This window comes from Cydia strobilella, chromosome 2, assembly GCF_947568885.1.
Source record: "Cydia strobilella chromosome 2, ilCydStro3.1, whole genome shotgun sequence".
NCBI lineage: Eukaryota > Metazoa > Arthropoda > Insecta > Lepidoptera > Tortricidae > Cydia > Cydia strobilella.
Window position 1 is genome coordinate 12,647,826 of NC_086042.1, and position 19,723 is coordinate 12,667,548.

General features: G+C 35.1%; 1 protein-coding gene across 4 annotated transcripts in view; it reads left to right on the plus strand.

Annotated features, from left to right (window-relative positions):
- The window catches only part of LOC134752227 (cadherin-89D), a 76,114-nt gene that overhangs the window by 16,783 nt on the left and 39,608 nt on the right, over positions 1-19,723 (plus strand). For all 4 annotated transcript variants that reach the window (XM_063687853.1, XM_063687862.1, XM_063687871.1 and 1 more), the window contains exon 2: positions 9,045-9,144. In XM_063687853.1, coding sequence (XP_063543923.1) covers positions 9,045-9,144 — 100 coding nt within the window. The remainder of the gene's footprint in view (positions 1-9,044; positions 9,145-19,723) is intronic.

Sequence of the window (19,723 nt, forward strand, 5' to 3'; positions counted from 1 at the left end):
TCATCACGGCTGGCAAAAACCAACTATGAACAGGAATCATTTATAAACTTTGTGTACTTCCTGTTAAAAACTTTTTTCTCGTGGACATCATAAAATTAATGGACTTTAAAGCCTTATTTTCTTGCAGCACCCTTCGTTAACTTTCATAATGTCCAAAGAATAAACGCCCGTTTTCCTGAACCTTTTTGACCTTATTTTTATATAGGTAGAGTAACAGGAACTGATTATTTTATGCCCCACAAAATATAATCATAGCCCACAATTCCAACTTCCTGGTTTATATTTACGGTTTCTACAGTCGTTGTACAATATTTATATTAGTTTTCATAATATATCGGTAAACCGGTACTCGTCATCTTAATGTTTAATTTCCGTTAGTGCAATAACCGTCGATAGAAGTTCAATACTGGTCAAGAAACATACGCGTAATCTCTACAATTATAATAAACACATCTATTCCGACCGACTAGTTTGTCTACTTTCGGTTTTCATAGAAATGTAACATTTTAATATGTTAAGATGTTATCCAATTACAACTAAACGTGTTCTTAGAATTTCGTAACTCACGTTTCTTTTCAATCCGTTTCTTTTGCTTTTTATTATCAATTCAATTAAATTAAATTCAATGGTTTATTGATAAAATACACATTTTACACGTCAAATTTACAAAGGTACATATACAGTTTTATATTATTTACATATTAATACACATTTTGCTGTCAATTAGGTAATAAAAGTGAAATGAAGTCAGTGCCTTACTTACTCGTAAAAACAAGTGTTACTGAACTTGAAACCACTTTTTCTTTACAACATAAGAATTCGTCGCGTTTATTGAATTTGTGATATATATTCGCAAATAACTTTTGACCTATACTTAAAGATTTTGTTATTTAGTATGTACAAATAAAAACCCACCTACTTTTAAAGCATTCGTGACATTAAATGTAATGTGCCGTGCAATTAAAGAAACATTTTTTTAAGGTTTTATATCGGCAGTTACAATAAACTATGGCGTGTTAACTCTGGTATGTAACATTGTGAATCCGTTTAGACACGCCACAGCATAGAAGATTTAATATACCTTATCAATTACCGGTCGTCCTTTAATTTCGTCGTAATAGACCATCAAAGACCAAAAGCGAACGAAGTAGAGCACGTCGTTACATTAAGAGCACTTACGTTTTAAAGTTTGGAGGTCTTGCATTGTTAGGATTCTTCAGTTACACAAACATTAGCGGAATGAACGACCCTTAGTATAGATCAAGTAAAATAAATTTGTTCAATATGCTTGTAATTATAAATTACGTGCAATAAAATGATTGATTGTGTGAACCAGTAATTTCAAAGGGAAATGTTGATGTCGCATTGTTTTGTATTGCTTCGTTAAAAAAAATGATAAATAAATATTATAGAACATTATTACACAAATTGACGAAGTCCCACGGTAAGCTTAATAAAACTTGTGATGTGAGACTTAGACAACGATATATATGTTAGCGGTTTTCCAAAAATAGAGTAATAAAACATCGCATTTTATTTACTTGTTCTCATTTTATAAAAAGTAATGCGTTTGAACTTACCAATTTAACTTTAATTAAAATGAATAAATAATTGTCACGTCACTACCGGTCAGCCCACCTGACGAGCAGGTGAAAGCGGTCAGGCTTGGAGGGTTGATGATCTAATAAAACTCCGGGCACCTCATTGAAAAAACAATTATTATCTGAGCAGGCTTAGGAGTAAGACCTTAACAGCCTGTGATAACAAAAGTGTCCTAAAAAGTGTATTATTGTTATTTTTTGCTCTACGATAGTGCTACTAATATTACCAAAATAGCTAGATAAATATTAGTGTTTTACGACGAAGTTTTTTTTCTACACCAAAGACTGTATTTTTTTAACTATAGTATCTGAAGCTATACAAACTAATTTACAGGACTATGGATATAAAGGCTAGTCGTTTTAAAATAAGAGCGTAACTACGTTTGTATGGAGAACCGAGCTTGCTGGGGACTCTTAAGATCCCAATCAAAGCTATCAGTTTTCTATTCGAGCCGTAGAAATTGAAACCGCCGTAGGTCATGCGCCTGCGACCGGTCCGCGCAGTCGACCTTGGAGAAATCACATTATGTAAACATTATAGAAAGCAAGTTTAAGGGAATGCGGGAGATGACTGTAGATCTTACTTGGAGTTCAATTGTCGATGGGCGATGTATGTTTATCACAGCTAGTTTCGCCTAGGCATACACGGGCGGGCCTAACATTCTTTAACACTATACTTGTCTATACTTTGGCTGATGACAATAAGCCTAGACTATCAATAAAGAAAACGCCCCTAAACCTTATCAAGAGCGTCGGCAGCTGATGGGCTAGGTAGGGGCAGTTGATAAGGCTGATGGCCAAGGGGAGGAAGAAGGGCATACATTTAGTTTCTTACAAATTTTAGTCTTTAGGGGGGACAGGGAGGAGCAGCATCAAATTATACTAATATAATAAGTAGATACTATGAATCTAATCATGAATTTAAATAACACCTACTTGTGAAACCGTAACTGACAACTAATAAAAACCAGCGAAAGGTAAATATGCACCTACTACGTTACGAGAATAGCTCCAAAAGCTCCGTTTTTATATTTGTCAACAGGTAGGTGGTGAACCGTAATGAGGTTTTGTCTATTTAAAAATAACTAGCGCGTGAACTATAAAATACTATTAAATGGAAGCTCCGACTGGTTCTAATATCAATAAGCTCATATCTTGATAATATTGATAAACAATTTCTTAAAATATCAGATATGTATACGTATCGAAAATCAGAAAAATATACTTTAGCGTTATCTGTATTGAAAGTTTAGCGTTCTTACATTCAAACGCTCGCTAGATTAGAAAATGAAGTGAATTAGCAATCGTGAATTAATGATAAAGATTATGTCGATGGCGTCACTAGCTAAACTTAAACTTAGTTAGTCGCGCACGTTGCTTTCCATCCACACTTTCATTGCAATGAATTTAACTTACAATGTTTAGCAGAAAAAAACAAACTAAGTAAAGATTATCTCATTCTGCCAAAAGCAGTGGTTTGATTTCCAATGCAGAGAGTCGATTATTATCCAATCATCAACCAAATGTAATAATGTTGTTTTGTGTGTTGCATTATTACAACTAAAATAAAATAAGACTTGTGTCTAGTTTCACTTGTAATATATTACAATCAAAACCTACTTTTTATTTCAGCCCTGCTATCACTTGCATTCATCTTATTTAAATTCCAATACAATACGAAGGTAACATTCTAAATTTTACTAATATGTAAAACGTGAGAATGTATAGTCACGCCAATTTAACTTTTACTTCCCACAATATACCAATGGTGTAATTATAAGAATGAAATTCACTAATCACTTTCTATTTTCTAAATTATAACTGATTCAAGTTCGGTAGGTCAGCAAAAATTGTGACATTAAATTTTTTATTGCATATATTATATAGAGGTGTAATAATTATATATAACGTAAACTTCTCATAACTAAACATGATAAGAACCCAATTGATGACACCTTGATTTCATATCTATTGACATTGAAGTAAGTTTAAAGATGATATGCACTGGGATAGTAACTAATAGTACTCGAACGACTACTTTACGTATAGTGGATGCTACATTTAAAATTATATTTTGTCACTGCGATATTTTTAAACATACATATACCAAATGTGTAGTACTAAATGAAACGCCATTTTTGTTGATTAGGTCGACAAAACTACCAAATATAAATCAAACGGCAATCAACCGGTGAATACTTGTCTAAGATGAAATTTCGATACTGACATACCTACCTTACCTACCTATATGCTGCCTATAACGAATATTTAATTATACCTAAATGCGTGCTGATTATTGTGCTCAAACATATTTTATAATATGCGTTTTTTGCTATTTCTCTCTTACAATTTAATTTGTAGAAAGCCCTTCAAACCGTTATGGCCTGTTTCTAGACTATAATAAAGCGTGCTTAGAATGTAGACTACACTTTGATAAGCGCTATTGAGCTGCGAGGTGCGGGATCGTTGAGTGCCGCGATTCTTATCATGACTTGCTTCCATTTCTACCATGAGTACCGATCATTGATTATATTTATTAAGTTATTTATGGGTTTACAGTTACTGTCGTAACGCGCATCATTAAAGGACTCTCGTGTAACTTGGTTTTACTATTTAATATCTTTGACCGTCAAATCTGTTCAGATATTACGGAGCTCTTCTTTGTACATTATTTATAAATTCTTTATTACCTACCTGTATTATATTTTTTATGTCGACTTTACACGAAGATTTTCGAACAGAAGATCAGATTCCTGATAATGTTTTCGAGCTTGAGTAATTGTGATTATTCACGGATGTACACACACAGCTTAAAATAGCATTGTCCTTTATAAAACTTGCAAATACCTCTATAAGCGACATATCGTACCGAAGGCTCAGAACAAACAGAAATGATGACTTATTTTATTTGTCTTGGTAAAAAAAGATAAATAATGAAAATACCTAACAAGTTATTTCATTGTGTTTAGTTTTCTTTTACAAAAATGTATTTGTTTTTAATTCATAGTCATAAACACTCGTAGCTTGCATGCAAAACAAACTATAATATCCAACGAATATTCCATCATTATCGTTACCTACTTTAAAAAAAAGTGTCACACATAAAAAGCCTTTTGTGAAGTCGCGGTGCTGTCAAATTGAAATGTTTTCTCAATGAAATGACAAGTGAACTCGCTGTGTTACTCTGAGTAAAAGTTGCGGTATTTTATCTTTGATCCATCTACAGGCCACCGGTATTATGGGAGTTATGAGAACCTCTCTGTCTGCTCCATCGCGATCAGTGTGATAGCATGATTGGCGTTAGGGTTCCATTCAAGTATAACTTATAGCAATCTAAAACACAGCAACTTATTAATCATTAATTGAGTCAGGAGAGATCAGTAATTTTTTAAACCGGAAAAGAGAAAAATATAACTTTGCTTGAAATACTTGTCACTAACAGTTACGGGATAAATTATTATTCTGTGTTAAGTTTATCACAATAACGATACCTATATTTTTCAAGCTTTTTATTAACTTGCAATGTACCTACGTAAGTATGTACGAGTATGTAATATGTAACTATGTTTGTATCTTGCAAGTTAAATTTGATCCACTTCCCGGTTTCCGATGAAGCTGAAAATTTGCATACATATGTAAGTCGGGTGACAATGCAATATTATGGTACCATCGAGCTGATCTGATGATGGAGACAAGAGGTAGTAATAGGAACTCTGTAATAAAACAACGCAACCTAAATTTTGTTTGGGGTTTTTAGAATTGTCTCGATAAGTATTAGTTGCCTGTGGAAAGAAAAGTCAGCGATAAAAGCTTGTACCAAAAATGAATTTTTTGCCAAAAACTTATTAAATAACATAGATATTTTGACGGGAAACTTAGAATGCAGACAGCAGCGTACAAGCCGATAGATTACAATTTATTTCTTCCCTGCATACAGATACAGATGCAGGGAAGAAATAAATTACACTATCGGTTCGGTCACATTGACGTGGGTCCGTGCAATACTCCGGCACAATCTATAAAACAATACAGTCATTGCGCGAGGGGCGAGGGGTGTACCGCGCGCACCCGAGCTGCATACATTCGCCATTGTTAGTAGCTCGGTACACGTCAGTCGTCAGTCCACTGTATACTTTTTACACTGCGGCTCCGGTATGTGAGCGACTCATTGCTCATGCACATGTATAGCGATGTCCCGTTTGCACTTCGGAGCGGCGCACGAATCTGCGTTAGTGTGACCGACCCCTTTAAGTCTCCTTTTCCAATTTTGTAATTAAATTGACAATAGGACATTACCATCTGACTAAACTTCAACCGTGACCGAAATTCTTGAAGCTCTCTGCTCAAAGGAGCAGTAATTTTCAAGAGAAAATTTGGTTTTTCAAGATTTTTTCTTGTTAGATTGCAAAAGTTGTAATAACCTAGATGCATATGTTAAATATTCTAATTATAATAACATGTCATAAATTTGATCTGGATATGTTATATGTAACTTACATAATGTATGTTATGCCAGTTGCAAGTGACGTTTTTGGTTATCCATAATAAATCCACATATAATTCAAAACCTGTTATTACAACCAAAATACGCGTACTACTACTGAGAATGTATCGTTTAAATCCACTACTTTTTTTAACTGTTAACTTGAAGGAACCACTAAACTCGATAGCACATCGATTTGCACGTTAACTAATGCGATATTGTGTACCTTTTGCTCCAAGCTCGACGTTAGATGCCTTTCCAGTTAACGTGACGTAATTTGTCGCTACCAGTACAATTTAAAACGATCGTGGGAAATTATCAAAGTCATTCTTACCACAATCCATATCATCTGTAATCATTATATCATTTAAATAAACAGTGAGATTAACTGCAGTCATTAATTATAATTAAAATAAGTTTCGCTTTTCTTTGTTCATTTACTTTCTTTCTTCGGAAACTGTAATTAATACAAAATGTATACCTGTTTTAAATTCTACCGATGAAAAGTACTTTCTATGTGATAGTCGTATGTACGTTGTATAAAGTAATTGCCACATTTATTCTAGGGTACGCATTTCATGCCTTTTCTATCAACTGAAAGAAATCGAAAATGAAAGTAGCTAATCCGCTGTCTAAATTGTTAATAATCCTGCAACAAAACTGCTAGTTAAATTGGTGTCAAATCGATTATGGCATGGGTTGCGTCATTTTCCGGATTTATCTAGAATAAAAATCAAAAACATTCTACGAAGAGAAACTTTTAATTTTCAAACAAGTTTGAAGTTTGTAATCATATTTTCTCAAACATGCAATGAAATATGTATTGATATTATGTTCTACATAATTAGGCTGGGAAGTATCACGTTTCGGGCGTAGCCAAACGAGAGGTATTTAATGAAATTTCATACAAAATGCAGGCCTAGGGCGGGAAGTAGCTCTATTTTAATTTCCATTTCACATAATATATATTTGTGTCACAGCATCATGGCATACACCAAGATATAGCATAATTGGAATATTGCTAGATTAGGCCAGGAAATAAATGCCAAAAAAAAGGTATAGAGGGAAATGCTTGGAACACAATTTTTGACTTCGTGGCTTTGTTTGGACTAGCTAGGAGGTGAACATATCAAAAGTCCCCGGTCGTAACCCTGGTACTGGGGGGGAGAGAGGGGTTTGAAGGTTCCATATTTTGGGTTTTCGATTATATCTCGGAAACTATGCGTCTGAGCGACTTAGCCACTTATACAAAATGAAAAGAGATTTAATTTGTTACAAGTTTTATTCAGTCAAGTTTTTCGATATCTTATTGTATAGTTTTTGAGATATGAAGGTTTATTTAGGGCTTATTTTTATCTTGATTATCTACATCAGTAAAGCTGCTAGGCCGGGTTTGGTAACGTTTTCGTATAAATCGGGGGTGCTGAATTCATTTATGGTATCGACATTGACACCATTCCGAAGTAAAAACATATAAACTTTAAACAAATAACTCGGGGTCGGGGACTTTTGATATGTTCATCTCCTAACTAGTCCAAACAAAGCTACGAAGTTAAAAATCGTGTTCCTAGCATTTCCCTCTATACCTTCTTATAATATTGCTTGGCCTAGATGTTTTTATTGAAGGAAGTGGAGCCAGGGTGACTTTAAAGGTATTTACGGTGGACGCCTGTGATTTTCTTAGGGCTAATTAGGATAGTTTAATACTGCCATACCTTTAACTTTCAAGAAAAAATAAATAAATTGAAAAATAAATCTTCGTAAGAAAACGAGTCACTTCACTTGCAATAGCTCGCTGTCAAATAGCGAAAATACAAACTGCTAATGCAAACAATGATTGCACATTCCAAAGCTGAATTGGTAATAAAGCCATTAGGTTTATGGGTTGGGAAACCCGATGCCGATGGGAAATTCGCCATAACCGGTGTCGTCACCAGATTTGTCGCGGATTCTCTGTTGACGGTCCGTTAACTTGCACAAACTTGAGCTCTAGTTCTGAAAGGTTCTAAAATCTCACCGTTGGATATGGGTCTGCGAACCTATGTAAATTTAATGAACTGCATGAACTGGTGCAATAGGTATTTGTTTAGAGATCGCTCAGTTTGGACACTGAAGAGTAACTGATCACAAACTATAACATTAAATCACATATCTAAAATAACAAAACAAATAATCATTAAAATATTCAACGTCTTCCCCTCATCTTAGCACCATCTCCGGAAGCATCCTTTATCCAGGAGGGCTTATCCCAAATATTGTCTGAGGCAATAATTTTCATGAAAGCAAATTAGGATTTTGACCTTCCTACCCAAGGGGCAAACTATTTGAATTATTCCGGTTTCTTCACGATGCTTTTCTTCAACGAATAACACGAATGATATTAATATTTCATACGTATGTGCAATTCGAGAACATCATTAGTATAGGATTATGACCCAATCCTCGGACTCACTGCGGTTTGGAAGATATCGATCAAAATTGTATACTTTTATTTGTGTAAGTTAAAAACGTAACGTAATAAAATACATAGGTACACCCGTTACACCTGACATAGAGTTCGAATTTAACTTAAATATGATCTTGTACTTTGTAGTAGTACAAAATTTGATCGTGACTCCCAATAGGAATTGCCCGTATAAGAAGATCGGAATAACTACAAGGCCAAATAAGTAAATCAGTGGCTAAGTGACAATAGTATCAACAAGACAATGGGGCTATTCCCATCCTAACACAATTCGAACGGGTCCAAATACTTGCGAAATATTTTCACACAACGCTTTCAATGGCCTATTCTAACGTCGCTAGACATATCAGGGCATTCGGTTATTGTAGGTATGGGAGAATCTCTATTGATATATTAGAATGTGTTTACAATAGAAAGAGGATTATTCTATACTTCTTCATTCACATTTAATGTCACACTGAGATATTTATCCAATTATAAGATAACTTTGTTTCAGGTTGCAATTTCTACCCCGTTGGCGAGTATCTGAAATTTGTCAGAATACCGGAAAATCTACAAGTGGGAGATGAAGTTCTAAAAGTGGAAGTTCATCCAAGGTGAGTTATGGCTAATTATATGTGGTCTCTTCTCCTGAATGTCTCTCCTACACCATTGTTATAAGTTAACGATATTGTATATGTACTAGGGTATATAATCTAGACTTTACTGTTATAATTTTATTTATTTATTTACAAGACGACAATGGCCCATAATGGTTAGTAACAATTAAGATTAAAAACTAAGTGTTCGACAGCTGGCTAGAAAAATCTGCGAGGTCACCGGGGACCGTACGGCTGGCTCATTCCTCGCCCAACAGATCGGCATAGCCATCCAAAGGGGGAACGCAGTCAGCCTTATGGGAACCCTTCCACAGGGCTCGGACCTGGGTGATCTAGCCTAATATATACATATTAGGCTAGGTCACCCATATTATGTTTTTTTTCTTTTTTAGGTATTAGTTTTAGTTTTGTAGGTAGTTTTAATTTTAGGTTACTTTTTATCGTATGTTTAGAATTAATTTTGTTGTGTTTATGCTTTTAATACGATAAATGAAGCATTTATTTACATACAAGATATATACAGTGGTACTACGTAAACGAAATTAATAACTAGCTTAAATCTAAAATAGGCCCTTGAGGCATTGTACCAAGGATGCTGGCGGCATTTCCCCGCTGTATCGCAATGCTGATACGTTGTGCGAGAAAGCCGCCAGCTCTTCGGTCACCAATTACGTCAACCAGACGCTTCGCGATTTCTGCAAACAACTTATGCGCGCTGGGACCCCATGGACCTAGAGTTTCAACTCCAAATGGAACGAAATGATACTCTCTACCGAGGCTCTTATATTTATTACGTTTTAAAATTTCGGCGCTTTCCGCCGCTCCGCCCGCTTTTACATTAGTCCGTTGGAGGTGGGACGGTGCCAGTGTGTCTACGCAGGTAGCATCCCACACCAACATCCGTCCTAAACTCCAAGGAACCAAGGACATCCCATCGGGCCTCTTGCCATCATCTCTGATAATGCCCGTTCTCTTAAACTCTCTGTTCTCCCTCACCATACCGGTTTTCTTACGTCTTCTTTTGCTGTTCAAGCAATCCGTCTTTGGAATTCGCTCCCTCTAACGATTAGACAAGCCCCAAACAAGCTGACTTTCAAACGAATGCTCTACAAGCACCTGCTAGATACTGTCTAGTGGGACCCCCTCCCCCCTTCCCCGCACATGCAAATATATATTTATGTATATTATATGATAAATTTGTATATGTATTTATATTGTTTATTTATGTAGTTTATAAAGGTATTATAGTATATAAATATTACTAGTTTGTATATTGGCGTTAGTATTAGAATTTATATTTAGAATTTTTTTTTTTCGCATCACACTGCAGCCACCTTAACAATTTCTGTTTGGCCCAGTGGTTGACTGGTAGAGAATGCCTCAAGGCATTAAGTCCGCCTTTTGTACTTGTTCTTGTGCAATAAAGTTTAAAATAAATAATAAATAATGCCAGTCGGCTCAAGAAGAGCGGGTACATTGATGGTGGCAAGAGACCGACGGATTATGTCATTAAGCGAAGCATTATGCAATTTAATACGATTAAATTAAAAAATATTTATGTAAAGTGTTAGTGGAACAAAAACAGAAAGTGACAAACAAAAACAGACAGCAATAACAATAACTATATCATCACCTAGTAGCGGTTATGACCCACTCAAAATGCCGCATTATCGGTGAGTCGTATCAGCCCGCTACAGTAGTCAGGACTCAGGATAGGGTTGGAGCTAGCCCGCACTCTGCAGAGCAACGAGGCAACTCTCTGTTATGGTGTTATGGTGGTGGTATTTTCTGAAGTACCTTACGATTAAGAAATATTTCGGTCAAGTACTTTATTTTAAGATGTATAGATATTGGTCAAGCCAAAACAATGTATAGCAATCCAAAACCCATTAGGACTAAGTTAGACTGGACAACAAATCCGTCACAAATCTGCATGACCGCTTGCAAAACTGACCTAATTCTATGTAAATGCCAGTGCATTACAAAATTTACCATCTTCATTTAAGGTTTAGTTTGCTTTGAATCTGTTTCGCGAGTCCTTTGTCGTGAGAAAGGATCGAGATATTCGGATTACCATCTCCATACCAGGCTGTAACTAGTCTAATCTTTACTTTATTACTCTAGCAATACGAGTTCTCATCCTTTGTATTTAGCATTGGGACAACATGAGCCATTTTTCTTCTTAATTGACATGGATTTGGATTCGTATTGGTAGGTACGTGTTTTGAATTACAATGGGAGTTGGTCGCTTGCTGCATCTTTGAGAACAATGGCCACATTGGAATTCGTGTTTTGTGGCATTGTTAAAGTATGAAATTTAATTATTTTACAAGTCGTGAATAATAGAAAAGTTTTTCGGTTACGAACACATTTTGATTCAACGGACAAGTCAAGAACAGGAGAGATGTATGAACCAATACTATATTTAAATTTTTTAGCATTGACATTTTTTAACGAGCTGTCATTTTTTTTTCTTATTGTAGTACAGTAGGCTTAGCGCAGAAGCGTCGAGAGGTAGACTGCCCGTATATATATCTTTAATTAATAACTATATAGTTAAAAAATGGACAAGTGCGAGTCGGACTCGCCCACCGAGGGTTCCGTACTTTTTAGTATTTGTTGTTATAGCGGCAACAGAAATAAATCATCTGTGAAAATTTCAACTGTCTAGCTATCACGGTTCATGAGATACAGTCTGCTGACTGCTTTTTACCGTTTTTTACCCTTTGGGTACGGAACCCTGAAATCAAACTGCCAATTATTTTACCTTGACTTTAAGCTAGCATAGCATAGAATTTATACATGTAAGTAGAATCTATACTGCGAAAGTGTTCTCGTAATATCATGTACGATATCGGTATTAAACCAGTATGTTACGTTAGGGTTAAGTCTGAATGGGGTTAGTGGCTGAGTGGCTGCAATGTGAACAACTGATACTCGTCAAGTGGGCCATGAAAAAGTGCGTTATGATGCGGCCCCTAGTTTGGCAGCACTGTTTTTATGGTAGGGGAGAGCGGGGACAAGTGACTTTTAGTTATTTAATGTTTACGTTGTATTCAAATACATACATTTATCTGAATACTTGCATATTGATTAGATTGATTGCAAAATGTTTTAATTGGTTTTTCTCCAGCACGTTTAGTTTAAAAGATATCCTTCATGTTTACAGAAAAATGCGGTCGGGTACAAAAGTAACAAAGCCGTATGGGTATTTACGTCCCATACAATGTATTGAATCTAATATGGATGGCGTCACATGCTTAATGCGTCAATGATGATTTAAATGATGTATGCCATATTTGTGAGGAATCCGAAACATGTCGCCAAAAGCGACTAAAAATAATAGTGAGTGAACCCGTACTGATCTAAAAATTTTGAGGAAAACGAAGTCTGACCCTGAATTATCTGATTAGAAAACATGTTTATAACACAATAATTGATCTTGTCACTTGAAAAAAAGATAATTTCTAACGAGTAATTAATATTGATTTTTTCTTAAAATGCAAAAGTTTAAGTAGTTAAAATGCAAATATTGTGTTATTAATAATTATTTACATAATTAGTACTTTTTTTGATTTCATAAGTCACATTATATTCATTAATTACAAACCTCTTTGTCTTGTTACTTTTGAGCCACAACGTGTTACGCCAACGGGGTCATAAACAGGCATCGTAAACTGCGAGCGAAATCCATTGAAATGACGTATGACAACCAGTTACAACCCTAGTACTTCAATGGATTTCGCTCGCAGTTTACGATGCCTGGTCATAAATAACAAAAGACGATTTTTTTTAAAAGTCACTAATATACCTATACAAAATACACAATTATAAGGTTAATCACGATTTTAATGTACAATTGTACAGAACATGAACTGAAGTTACATATCGCATCGGACCCGGGTATGTCCATAAACTACGTCCGGACCCGGGTATGTCCTTAAACTATGTCCAAAAGAGAGGTATGGGCACTGCGAATGACATCTCGCTTTGTGTGGTAGGGCACAGGACAGCGGATGTCATTCCAGATCTAGAGCAGAGCCCAACTGGGGAAGTACCTCCACCTTACAGAAAACCGCATCCAAATAACACTAGACCCTACTAATAGTGTTGTGTTCCTGCCGTGCCGGTGAGTGAGGTTGCCAGAGAGCTCAACGAGGGAGAGGAGTGTTAGGGTCGACAACGCGCAAGTAACTCCTCTGGAGTTGCATGCATACATAGGCTACGGAGACTGCTTAACATCAGGCGGGCCGTATGCTTGTTTGCCACCGACGTAGTATAAAAAAAAAGTTACATATATACATGACTACATTAATTTCATCAAAATAATAACGGTTAACCAGAAACTAAGGTCAAAGTACAAAGTGTTACGTTTGTCCCCGCTCTCCCCTAGATTTAACGTTCTGGGTAGACTTGCGTGATATTAGCCGACTGGGCGTGTTCGGATGTAAAAAAAACTTGAAATAGTAAACAAATTTAAATACATATTAGAAAGGTAACTACACTCTAGTATATGCACTCTTACTAACTAGTTTAACAAGTAGGTAGCTTACACTAAACTACTTTAGTTAACTTAAACTAAACGTTGGTCGTAAAATGATGAATCTATCTACTGAGCCGAGCCCAACATTTAGTAAGAACTTTTCAACATAATGGCAGTATTACATTTTAAATCGTATTGAGCTTCACTAGTTGGTACTGACTGATGTTTAGTAATTTGCGGTTAAAGAGACTCAACAAGCGTAAGCGTAAGTTTCTTGCTTAACTAACTAGTCTACATTAAATTAATAGAGACGTCATTTTAGTTAATAGTGCGTGCCTATAGTGCCTACTCGACATTGTTTTGTTAAAATTATCAACAAACCTAAATAAGACTACATAGAGTTCGATGCACCTTAAAGTAAACGAAGCTAAATAAATAGAATAAGAAATATTTTGCTCTCGATATTTGCGTTTTTAATAACAAAACGTCCGTGATGGCTGCGTCAGTCTCCCCTTGAAGCTCCTCATTATGGAGCTAAACATATATATTTATGTCGAGCAATCTTCGCGTCCGACTTGCGCACGACGGGTTCCGTATCATAACGCAAAAAACGGCAAATAATCACTGCAACTGTCAGATGTCTAGCTGTCACAGTTCATGAGATACAGCCTGGTGATAGACGGACAGACAGACAGACAACGTAGTTTTAGTAATAGGGTCCCGTTTTCACCCTTTGGGTACGGAACCCTAAAAGCTATACTCATCCTTTTGGGTGCTAGTACTAATGTAATACAAAGAGAGTACGATTCTCTCTGTCTATGTTTGAAATTATGAGACAGTCCTTTGACAAACTATTATAGTTCGTTTTTTTCGCATTAGTTATCTAAAGACACGTCAAGATCGCTTACCTTCTTTCTGATGCTAAAAACGAACTATAGGTAATAATGATAACTCATCGCACTTATCTACCGACGCGGTGTGCATCTATACCTCTATAGGCTTCATACAACGACAATCCATCATAAAACATCTAATATTATGCATTTCCCACTCCATGTAGCTTCCTTATATCAACTTGTTACGTTGTCGGGTTATTTGTCAACAACCTGGATTGCAGCATATCATAACTGATACTTTATACAACTATGTATGTTTTTAACGAGTGTTGTAGTATTTCCGTCTATTTCTTGTTATTGCCCAAGAAATTCTGTCAAAAATGTCAGCCCTGTGTATGTTTATTCGTTATTGGTATAGCGGTAATTAACCCTGTGAACATGTCAATTGACTAATGACAATGAAAAATAGGGCTAAGCGTATAACATCATGATTTGTGATAGGTAGCTGACAGTGACAGCGCGACAGGGACGGAGAGCACGGATTTTACGTTTGTCACCCTAATCCCTGTAAGGAACCAGAAAAAGCAGCTACACTTGAAATTATACCTCCTCATTATGATAAGAACCATTGCTATTACAGCCATATCTAATACAAATATTAGTGTAGATAGTAGGTAGTCTACGACCGCCGAGAACTTAATAATGGTGTAGGATACAAGATGCAAATATTGCTAATAACTATTTAATATTTTACGTCTATTAAATATAATTATGTGGTTATTGCGAGGTCTGCGAGTCTCTGTAAATGCTTAATAATGTCGTGTCTGTTGGGAGATAGTCTATGGTTTCATTACTACCAGGAAATATATCACTAATAGCTTCATAATAGGTACTTTAAGCACTTTCTCCCGTCATTTATTACTTACCTTAGGTATATTAGATACTCAGTAGTACAGTCAGCTGCAGAGATGAGGTAACCCCCCCCCCTGCATAGAAGTTTGTATGAATAGTTTTGTTGACTGCACATGACTGTGTTTCTAGTTACTTGGCCAGCAAAGCTTCCCACAAAAGTGAATTATGTATCCCAATGTGTGCGTTTTTAACCAAGTATTGAGGGCCTAAGGCGAAAATCGAACTTTCGTTATCTGCCCCTCTCACTCCAATTGCAAGAGCGATAGAAAGGCAGAGAACGAAATTATGATATTTGATTTTTGCGGTAGGTCCTCCGAACCTTAAACACGTTTTAGCCACACGCGATCGACGTAAAATTGAGCATAGTGTGATCAAATAGACTAATTTATTTTTGACATCCGCGACGAATTATAAACTGAAATAGATAACACACACTAAAGAAAAGGTGACCAAGTCCACCGAAAAAATCAGAAAATATTTCATAAAATAAAATAATTTGATTTGTTCCCTAGTTGGATCTACGACGGATGTTGCGATCAGAGGGAAATGACAAAGACCGAATCTCATGCAAGTGGAGTCACGGGCAAACTAAAACTAATAAATGCGTCCGACCATAATTATCGTTCATTTTGTCATCAATATAATACGTTTCTCGTTAAATTTTAATTAGTCTGTACTGTACGAAATGCGACGATTGACCTCCTTTAGCAGAAAAAGTTTACCATTTACATCCAGTATCTCTAAAGATGAAAAAAGGTCGAAAATAACAAAGACCTGAACAAATTCTGGAGGAGAGGTTAAAAAACTACTTTCAACGGTATTTATTACATGCGTTTGTGTATCATCAAATCATGACGCAATATAAAAAACTGAAATCTATTTTTATTTAAAATCTCAAATTCATCTATCTGTATGCATAACCTAGATCAAATACCTATCTCTCTAATCCAATATTACGTAACACTATTAAAAGAGCTATTATTACGTAGTGATGGACACATAAATCATTTAATTATGCATAACGATGCATAATAAAGTTTATGTCGAAAAAAGTTGCAGTCATATAATATTACAGTTACATATTTATGTTACCGTGTCATGCATAATTACGGCCGATGTAAACGTAAATTAGGTATATATTCGTAGGCAGTTTTAACAAAGCGTAATTCATGTAATATTCTATAACATAATTTTGCGTACGACTATGACATATTTAAGGGAGAGAGCACCGCTTTTTACGGATATATCGATATTATCACTTTATTATTCTAACGTTGCGGTAAATTTATCGAAATAAAATAACACTTGCGAGCAAATACATACTTAGCTTATCAACTCGTTATAAAATATAAAGGTTTTCGTAATTATACTCTTTTAAAAATAAAGCAAATGAAACGAATTAAACATTCCGATATTTCGAACTTTTTTCATCATTGACCGTTGAAAATAGTACGTATCATCAGAAAGTTTGAGGTATTATTTAATAGACACAAATATAAAAATCTCGATTTATCGATACCATCAATAAACAGGGGTGTTCTCTCCCTAAGAGTTGAAGCCGCACCCAAAATTCCGGGCTAGTTGTTACGTATAAAAATATCAATTAATATTAATGCACAGAATTACCCTAGATATCAGTTCTCACTTCATCATTTTCGAATTTTAATTGATAAATACCACAAGCATTTAGCATTTATTGTAAGTGCTAAGAGAAGAACTAAATATGATTAGAGTACCTGTATTGTTTTATGTACCTATTACCGGAGTTAATTTTAGAATAACCATAATATTGTCTCGGTTACCGCGATAGTTACTCATAAAATAAAACTATGAAAACAGATTATATCGCGTATATTGAATTTATAATACATCCCGACGTTTCGAACCCGTTATACAGCGTTATACAGCGTTCGTGGTCAACGGGTGACTGAGAAAAAAACTACAAAGTGCAAAAATACCCACATATTTACTAAAAATAACCGTAAATATTGTTGATGTTTTTGAGAATAAATTTGTAAAAATTATAGAACATATTTTAATGAGATATATATTTTTTGTGAATTTATTACCACTACCACAGACAGAGTTGCTACGAAAGGGTTGTCCGGAAAGCTCGGTTCTTTATACAAACGTAGTTCCGCTCTCATTTCAAAACGACTAGCTAGTTTGCCCTGAAACTTTGTACTTACAACAGGATAAGGTATATCTAAGTCTGTAATTAGTTTATGTAGCTTCAGATACCATAGTTAAAAAAATACAGCGTATTTAAGTTTTTCATAAAAAACTTTTTTTGCTCTATTTCGTTTGTTTTCTAAATTGAAGCTATATACGAGTAAACTAATTAGAGACCAAGATATACCTAATGTCATTGTATGTGTAAAGTTTCATTACAATCCAATACGTAGTTTTAAAATAAGAACGAAACTCCGTTTGTATGGGAAGGTGAAATTCGTCCGAGCTTGCCGGGGACTCTTAATTTTATAAACATCATTGTTGCTGTTTACCTACCATTTTAGGGAATTGTGGATTGATTATCTCATAATATATTATGTATGAAAGACAACGAAATCCAAGAATCCACCGCCTAAAAGCCGCTCCCATACAAACGAACTTACACTCATTTTTTGATTATTGATACCTATGCTGAAATAACATGGAACTTGGTATGGACATTTGAGTAGCATATGATAGGTATATATGTCTGTCTGGTATTAGTTTTTATCGCTAACATAAATATAATACAGAGAAAACATAGAGAGTACAAATTTTGTATTGTATGGTTGCGACCTGCGGCTAGGTAACCGTTTGTCATCAGTGTTAATACAAAAAAATGTTTGTCAGATGTGTGAGCACTACCTTCCCGTAAGTATTAAGTAATTAAATAGTAAGTAGGTATCTAGTGAACTAGAATATCAGATGTTCTACTGTCATTACGTAAAGTAACACATCCGCATAGAGCTTCCGGCTGATGGGAAAAGCCATTGGTCGCGTAGGTTACAGAGTGGTCTCTTAGACTAGATTCACACGGCGTTAAAATACGGCGTTGCGTGAACAAGAGATTTCCGTTGGCAGGATTGGTCCTTAGTACCCAAGAATGGATTTAAGAAGTGGATCCACCAAGATTTTTGATGTAAATTTGGTCTCTCACCTTTTTTTATATCTACATCAGTTAATCTACTAGGCCAAGTTTGGTATCGTTTTCGTATAAATCAGGGATGCCGAATTAATTTATGATATGAAAGTGACACCATTCCTAAGTAGAAACTAAAAAGAATGAAGAAAAAAAAACTTTTTAAATTCCTCTTCACCCTTAAACCGCTGAACCAATTTAGTTTAAATTTGGTATAGAAATAGTTTGCGTCCCAGGGAAGAGCATAGAATAGTTTTTATCCCAAAAAAAAAATCCGTTAAAAGTGAAAAGGATGGTGTAGAATTGTATGAGGAATCAATATTTCATATTAGACAAATTGTAATCTTAAATTATATTGACAATTTATGATTTTATTATTTATTATTATTAATTGTACTTTTATTATTTTTCAATGTGACATTTTATTTTAATGGAGGTTTAATATTAGTTAGTAATTTAAGAATATTTGTACGCCATGTATTATGGTAAATCAAGGACTGGAAACAATATTATGTAACAACAATTTATACCCTTTTTTGCACAAATAAACTATTTTATTCTATTCTATTCTAATAACCGCTGAACCGATTTAGATGAAATCTACGTCTAGATCTTTGATTAAGTTGAAAATAACTTCACTTATTTATTTATTTATTTTAAACTTTATTGCACAAGAACAAGTACAAAAGGCGGACTTAATGCCTTGAGGCATTCTCTACCAGTCAACCACTGGTCCAAACAGAAATTAGTTAAGGTGGGTGCAGTGCGATGCGAGAAAAATGTTCTAAATATAGATTCTAATACTAACGCCAATATTGGCGTAAACTAGTAATATTTATAAACTATAATACTTATGTACTACATATATACTAAACTTGACTTAGAACCTAAACTTAAGTAATTATTAACGTTAAACGTCGCCTACGCTTAAAACGTTACTAATATATATTTTTTGTAACAGTGTTAAATTCGAATAAAATTTCATTAGCAACATCTAATAAAATGACAAGCATTAAAAGTTATGTTGAGCGCCATCTAGTAGCGATTTCTTGAAGCGCTAAGCCACCAGAACAGAATGTATGCGACCGCGGTTGGCGCTCGCTTTCTTCTAATAATATTAGTCTACACGCAATCTGTTAGATGTCGCTGTAGATAAAATTTTCAACAAACCACGAACAATGTAGTATACAGCAATAAATGTTTTTTTTGCATGTT